Source organism: Rhincodon typus, chromosome 35 (assembly GCF_021869965.1).
Source record: "Rhincodon typus isolate 14 chromosome 35, sRhiTyp1.1, whole genome shotgun sequence".
NCBI lineage: Eukaryota > Metazoa > Chordata > Chondrichthyes > Orectolobiformes > Rhincodontidae > Rhincodon > Rhincodon typus.
This window is the reverse complement of record NC_063366.1, coordinates 10,821,311-10,828,977: the sequence shown is the minus strand read 5'-3', so window position 1 is coordinate 10,828,977 and position 7,667 is coordinate 10,821,311. Positions and strand designations below refer to the sequence as shown.

The window sequence follows — 7,667 nt, the reverse complement described above, 5'->3', positions numbered from 1 at the left end:
CCCAACAGCACTCTGTAATTACACCCTGAACAGCACTCTGTAATTACCCCCCAACAGTGCTCTGTAATTACCCCCCCAACAGCATTCTGTAATTACACCCTGAACAGCACTCTGTAATTACACTCTGAACAGCGCTCTGTAATTACCCCCTAAGCAGCGCTCTGTAATTACCCCCCCAACAGTGCTCTGTAATTACCCCCCAATAGCATTCTGTAATTACCCCCCCAATAGCATTCTGTAATTACCCCCCCAACAGCACTCTGTAATTATCTCCCAACAGCACTCTGTAATTACCCCCCTAGACAGCACTCTGTAATTACCATCGCACAGCACACTGTAATTACCCCCCTAGACAGCGCTCTGTAATTACCCCCCTCGACAGGACTCTGTAATTACCATCCCACAGCACTCTGTAATTACCCCCCGACAGCACTGCGGGATTAACCCCGAAACAGATTAGTTCAGACAGAGTGTAAGGCCTCAAACATGCTTAAATGATCACAGATTAGGACTAAAATTAGGAAGCATTGAAAGAAATGGGAAGCTTTTTGAGAATGTTTGTTTATTAATTTGTGGAACCAAGTGAAGCAGAAAAATTGTGCAATAATTGAGGTCACACGATGGAGAAAGACAATTTGAGAAAGTGAAACATTAGAGCATACATCAGTACAGCACAGGAACAGGCCCTTCAGCCCACAATGTTGTGCCAAACCTGATGCCAAATGAAACTAATCCCTTCTGCCTGCCCTTGGTCCATATCCCTCCATTCCCTGCATACTCATGTGCTTATCTAAAAGCCCCTTAAACAACCCTATCATATCTACCTCCACCACCATCCCCGGCAGTATGCTCCAGACTCCTACTGCTCTCTGCGTTAAGAAAAAACTTGCCCCTCACATCTGCTTTGATCTTTTCCCCCTCTCACCTTAAATGTGTGTCCCCTGGTATGAGACATTTCAACTCTGGGGGGAAAAAAGATTCTGACTGTCAACCCTATCTGTGCATTCCATAATCTTATAGGCTTTTATCAAGTCTCCCCTCAGCCTCCACCGCTCAAGAGGAAACAACCTGAGGTTTTCTGGCCCCTCCTTATAGCTCATACCCTCCAATCCAGGCAGCATCCTGGTGAACTTCTCCTGCACCCTCTCCAAAGCCTCCACATCCTTCCTATAATGTGGGGACCAGAATTGAACGCTATACTCTTAAGTGTGGCCTAACCGAAGTCTCGTAAAACTGCAACATGACGTCCTGACGCTTGTGCTCAATTCCCCGACCAATAATGGTTTACTCCGTGTCTGTCAACCTGACTCCACCCATCGACTCAGCTCCCAAGCATCTGGATTAATTATTTGCAATTCTCAAGTTGGAGGGTGGCTTAGTTGATTCTGGGACAAAGCTCCCGAATCTAAGAAGGGGAAACTACGATGGTGCGAGGCATCAGTTGGCGCTAATAGATTGGGCAACGTCACTCAAAGGGATGATGGTGGAAAAGGTGATTGCCAACATTTGTTTGTCTGATGAAGAAGTAAAATAGGAAAGGGGACCAAACAATGGTTTATGAAGCAAATTAGATATAGTATTAGATCCACGTTAGCCACAAAGACAAACAATGGTTCTGGAACAGAGGAGGGATTGATTAAGAAAGGAAAAAGTCGATTACCCCCCCCTAACAGCGCTCTGAGAGTGAGCTTGCGGGACACTTAAGTACTGACACTGAAAGTTTCTATGGGCGCGTGAAGAGAAAAAAAAAACTAGTCAAGACAAATGCTGGTCCCTTCCAGTCAGAAACGGGGGAATTTCTAACAGGGAACAACGAAATGACTGGCCGACTGAAGACATATTTCAGTTCTGTGTTTGCAAGTGGCATACCAGAAATGTTGGTGAGCACAGCTTTTAGTGAAGAGGGAGGACTGAAGGAAATTGGTAGGCAGAAGCACAGAAACTCAGCAGGCCTTGCAGCATCTGTGCGATTTCTGTTTCGAATTTCTGGCATCCACAGTTCTCCGTTTTATTAAAGCCAGGAAATGGTGTTGGGGAAATTGATGGAAGTAAAGATGGATAAATTTCTAGGACCTGATAATCCACATCCTAGAGCATTTAAGGAAGGGGGCCTAGAAATAATGGATACTTTGGTAATCATCTTCCAAGTACGGTGGCTCAGTGGTTAGCACTGCTGCCTCACAGCGCCAGGATCTGGGTTCGATCCCATCCTCGGGCGACTGTCTGTGTGGAGTTTGCACTTTCTACCCGTGTCTGCGTGGGTTTCCTCCGGGTGCTCCAGTTTCGTCCCACAGTCCAAAGATGTGCAGGCTAGGTGGACTGGCCATGCTAAATTGCCCGTAGTATTCAGGGAGGTGTAGGTTAGAGGGGTGGGATGCTCTGAGGGTTGGTGTGGACTTGTTGGGCCGAAGGGCCTGTCTCCACCCTGTAAGGGTTCCGTGATCTATAAAGTTCGTTAGACTCTGGAACAGTTCCTATAGATCAGAGGGTAGCGAAATGTAATCCCACGTTTTAAGAAGGGAGGCAGTGATAAAACTGGGAATTATAGACCAGTCAGCCTGACCTCGGTAGTTGCAGGGTTGGGGCGGAGATTTGGGAATGCTAGAGTGCCTTATAAAAGAATTGAGAACTGAGATTTTGGAAAGCAGTGGTGGGATTGGACAGAGTCAGCAAGGATTTACAAAAGAGAAATCAAACTTGACGAAACAACTGGAATTCTGTGAGAATGTAACAAAAGGAAGACGTGGATGAGGGCAGGCCAGGAGGTGTGGTTTATTCGGACTCCCAGACACATTTCTTCCAGCTCTGAGGCCTCTCTCAGCAGTTGCTAACTTGCTGTTGCTGGGTGTGACCTGTCAAACCCAATTGCAGCGATCGAAAAAAAAAGCCAACGCATGCGTGAATATTTATTCATCTGTCACTTGTTGCAGAAATGCTGCCTTTTTACTGTCTGCCTTTCCCTGCTTCCTCTGAATACCCAAGGCTTGCGCTCCCTGTCCCCCCACGCCACCCCAAACTCCCAGTTCAAGAACTGAAGCCTCCTCTTTGCCCTCAAAACCTTCCCGAGTGAATTCCATACCTCCCAGACCAGGTCACACAAATTATGAGGCACTGCGGCACGTCAAGGAAAATGGTCAGGAAGGAATGTCAAAGGGCAGAAAGAGGCCATTTGGCCCACCGTACTTGTGCCAGCCCTTTGGAAGCGCGATCCCAAAGGTCTCACTCCCCTTGCTGTTTTTTTATCAGCCGAGTCCAGCAACACGTCATCGATGGTGCAAAATATGGGCAATAGGAGGAGACTGCATTTTGTTTCTCAAACTCGTATTGACACTTAATAGGATCCTGTTTGATTTCTGACCAAACTCCACACACCATTCCATGTCTCATATCCTGGAACACGTTTGGTTACCAGAATCATAGAAACATGGAAATTAGGAGCAGAAGTAGGCCATTCAGCCCTTTTGAGCTTGCTCTGCCATTCAATATTGAAATAACTCGACAGAGGTCGCCGTCCAGTGACCGTTCATCTGCACATATACAGTCTTTGACCTTAGTACTGCCTGCTCAGGGCAGCTATCAGAGTGGCAGTATCTCCGGCAGCCCTCTTTTTATGTCAGCCAGGGCTCCCTTATTGGACCAGATTAACAGGCCCAATCAGGGAACTCATATTCTGTGAGGTCTAGCTGGCTGACCCTATTAAAGTCACTACAGACATGATTCCGGCTGATCCTCTACCTTAATGCTCGCTGCCTTTAAAATCTGAAAAAAAAAATCTTTTCTCACTCAATCACAAACGTTACGTGAACAAGCGGCCCAGCATTAGAAGTTATCTTTGACTTTTTGTGGGCGGCACTGGGACCTTTTTTTCAGCCTTCGCGTGGAGAAGCGATTCCGGGTTTTTCTCCATGATTTCCCACGCTTAGTCTGTGACCCACCACCTCCCCCCCCAGTTCGAGAAATGGTTCCCCTGTACCTACCGATGCTCCCCCACCACCTCGCCCCCTGCTGTGCTCACTGATATGTGCGCAGGTTGGCGTTTATTTGTGTCCCAGTGACCAATGTTTTCGATTTGTCAGTTCGAGACCAGGAGGGCCGCGAGCCGGCACAGACTGAGGAGACCGGGAGCAAGCCGCAGCAGAAGGAGGAAACAGTCGATATTCTGACTTTCACTGCAGACGTGACGGCATCGCAGCTGACAATGATCGATGCGGTGAGACTTGAGTCATGACTCTCTCCATACGCACCGTTAGCTGAAATTGGGGAAATGCGGGCATATGCTGAGCAGGTCAGGCCAGTGGGGAGGATGTTTCAGCTCACTGTAAGGAGGAGAGTTCCCAGAACAGCTCAGGAGGTGAGGGATTTTAGCTGCAGACTGAGGCTCGACCAGCTGGGGTTACAGCGAGGGTGGCTGAGGGGTTATAAGAGCCTCAAGGGTTACAGTAAGTTGAGAAAGAGAACCTCTTCCCATTAGCTAATGATGCCAGGGATTATTCGACACAGATTTAATGTTGTGGCAGCAAGGGATGGATAAGGGAATGTGAGGTACAGCCTTTGTATGCAAACAAAGTGGTCATAACTTTTTTTACACAGAGCATGTGTGGAATGAACTTTCAGAGGAACTGGTGGAAGCGGGTACAGTTAGGATGCTTAACAGACATTTAGATAAGTTCATGAATAGGAAACTTTTGGAGGGATATGGGTCAGGAGTAGGCACTTGGGATTAGTTTAGGATTTATTTCCTTCTTTATTCATAGGATGTGGGCATCGCTGGCCAGGCAGCATTTATTGCCCATCCCTAATTGCCCAGAGGGCAGTTAAGAGTCAACCACATTGCAGTGGGCCTGGAGTCACACGTAGGCCAGTCCAGGTAAGGATGGCAGTTTCCTTTCCTAAAGGACGTTAGTGAACCAGATAGGTTTTTCCCCAACAATTGGCAATGGGTTCACGGTCATCATTAGATTCTTTTAATTCCAGATATTTATTGAATTCAAGTTCTGCCATGGCAGGATTTGAACCTGGGTCCCCAGAACATGATCTGAGCCTCTGGGTTAATAGTCCAGCGATAATACCACTAGGCCATTGCCTCCCCCACATGTCTATGGTCAACATGGACTGAAGGGTCTGTTTCCATGCTATATAACTGCAACTTACTGCCTATGAAGGTGTTGGAAATGGAGATGGTAACTCATTCCAAAAGGGCGTTGGGTGGGTTCTTGAGATTTGGGGATCGGATGGGCAAAACGGGACTGACTGAATTCTCTATGGCAAAAGATTAATTTTAATGGGCGTGACCTCCTTCTGTGCTTACAGTCCACGTTCTCATGGAGTCAGGACGAAGTCAGAAGGCCTTTAATGCTGGCGGGAGTGCCCTCTTCCTGCGATTCCCAACTCCCGTTCCTGCTTCTAACAATTTTTTCTCCCTTTACCTACTCTGTCATAGAGGCAGTCATTTGAAAGCTACCTCTCAGTCCATTTCGATAAAGCTGGAACCATTCAGTTCAGAGACATGACTAACAATACCTTAAAGGATTTGAGAGTCATAGCAACAGCCTTAAGTCTGGAACCAAAACCATTAAACCAAAAGATTTAACATTCCTTTTGATGTACAATGGCCGTCTGACCTTGGTCTAGTATCAAACGCAGCCATTTGATGGTGGAATTTGAACTCAATACATATCTGGAATTAAGAGTCTAATGATGACCCTGAATCCATTGTCGATCATTGGAAAAGCCCATTGCTTCATGTCCTTTAGAGAAGGAAACTGCCATCCCTACCCGGTCTGGCCTACATGTAACTCCAGACCCACAACAATGTGGTTGACTCTTAGCTGCCCTCTGGGCAATTAGGGATGGGCAATAATTGCTGCCTGGCCAGCGACGTCCTCGTTGAGTTAATGAATAAAGAAACGTTTTTCGAGTTAAAGGCAAAAAACTCGATTTGCTCCTGTTGACGTTGTGTGAATAGACACACAGGCACTGAAAAAGACTGCTCAAAGAAAGAACATAGGTATGTCAGTCAAAAAAAATATCCTTTGCACTATGCAAACATTGGCTGCTGATAGTTAGATGTATTCATGGTTCTTGGACCATTTTTGTAATGAGAGCATCTGCCAACTTGGCAGAGAAACAGTCAGAACAGATGGAGAGACATATGCTTTTGTTTTTCCATAGTTTTGTGTCCTGATCAAGGAATGACAGAACCTCCTATCCATGTTCCTCCTGGCTGTCCCCTTCGACGCTTAGAAACTAGTCCAGCAGTTGATGGCTACATATTGTGCTTCCTGAGTTCCGTGATAATAGAGCCGATTACAGTCTTTTCTGTGCTGTACTGTTCCACGCAAGCTGCGCTTATCAGTTTTTCTAAGTTCAGCCATTGCGGCAGTCAAAAGAGTCTCTAGTCTTAGACAAGCGAAGCTGCTTGTGCTTGACAAGGTCCCCTTTCTTGGGGTATTCATTGTGAGAAAATGGGGCTTCATTTTACCCTCTCCCAGCCACTACAGACCTGAGGAGATGGAGGGAGATGTTGAAAATGGAGCGAAAATGAAAATTGCCCTGGTTTTACTCCTAGTGAAGTCAAAGAGTCATAAGGCATGGAAACAGACCCTTCGGTCCAACTTGTCCATGCTGACCAGATATCCTAAATTAATCTAGTCCCATTTGGCCCATTTCCCTCTAAACCCTTCCTATTCATATACCCATTCAGATGCCTTTTAAATGTTATACTTGTACCAGCCTCCACCACTTCCTCTGGCAGCTCATTCCATACACGCACCACCATCTGCGTGAAAACGTTGCTCCTCAGGTCCCTTTTAAACCTTTCCCCTCTCACCTTAAACCTATTTTCTCTGGTTTTGGACTCCCCCTACCCTGGGGAAGGAAAAGCTTGGCTATTCACCCAAGTCAACATCGGTGAGCTGTAAAACCTGCACCCACCAAGAGGGGGAGACTCCAGCCCTGCTGTTGAGGCTGAAACAATCCCAGTCTTGGGATCCTCCCCCTGGCGAGTCGCAGGCGGAGCTGTGAAAGGTGAACATGGACCTCTCGAGCTGTTGGTGTTCACTGAGAGTGAGACACTGCCATCGTTTTACCTGGCTAATACCCAGGGCCTGAACTCGCTCACCCACTAAGCCTGACCATGACGCAAAGTTCTCTCACTGTGCTGACATCTGGACTCAAAAAACAGAGAGTGCTGGAGAAACCTGGTGGCATCTAGAGAGAGAGAGAGAGAGGAAAAACAGAATTCCCGTTCCGAGTCTAAAATATGACCAGGATGTTGCCAGAGCTTTCGAACCACTCTGACGTTTATTTTCCAAATGGTTCTCCTCCCACCTCTCCTTATCCAAACCCATCAACGTAGCATGCTGTTCCTTACTCCCTCGAATGTTTTCTTTAAAATGCTATCATTTCACCCAATCCCTGCCCTAGTGAAATGCAAACAGAAACTGTAGGAAATACTCAGCAGTTTCTGGCAGCCATCTGTGAGCAGAGAAATTGAGTTAACGTTTCAACTTCGGAATGACTTATTTCTCTCAGAATTCCAGGTTTTCACCTCTCTCTGACTAAAGAAGTTTCTCCCGAGTTCCCTTTATTAGTGGCCATCTTATGTTTATAGTCTGAGATAACAAGGCGTAGAGCTGGATGAACACAGCAGGCCAAGCAGCATCACA

At 46.7% G+C, this 7,667-nt stretch overlaps 1 protein-coding gene across 7 annotated transcripts in view; it reads left to right on the top strand.

The window, feature by feature from the left end:
- LOC109919061 (ral guanine nucleotide dissociation stimulator-like) overlaps positions 1–7,667 on the top strand; it is a 166,219-nt gene that overhangs the window by 119,840 nt on the left and 38,712 nt on the right. For all 7 annotated transcript variants that reach the window (XM_048616535.1, XM_048616536.1, XM_048616538.1 and 4 more), the window contains one exon: positions 4,077–4,210. In XM_048616535.1, the coding sequence (XP_048472492.1) occupies positions 4,077–4,210 (134 nt within the window). The remainder of the gene's footprint in view (positions 1–4,076; positions 4,211–7,667) is intronic.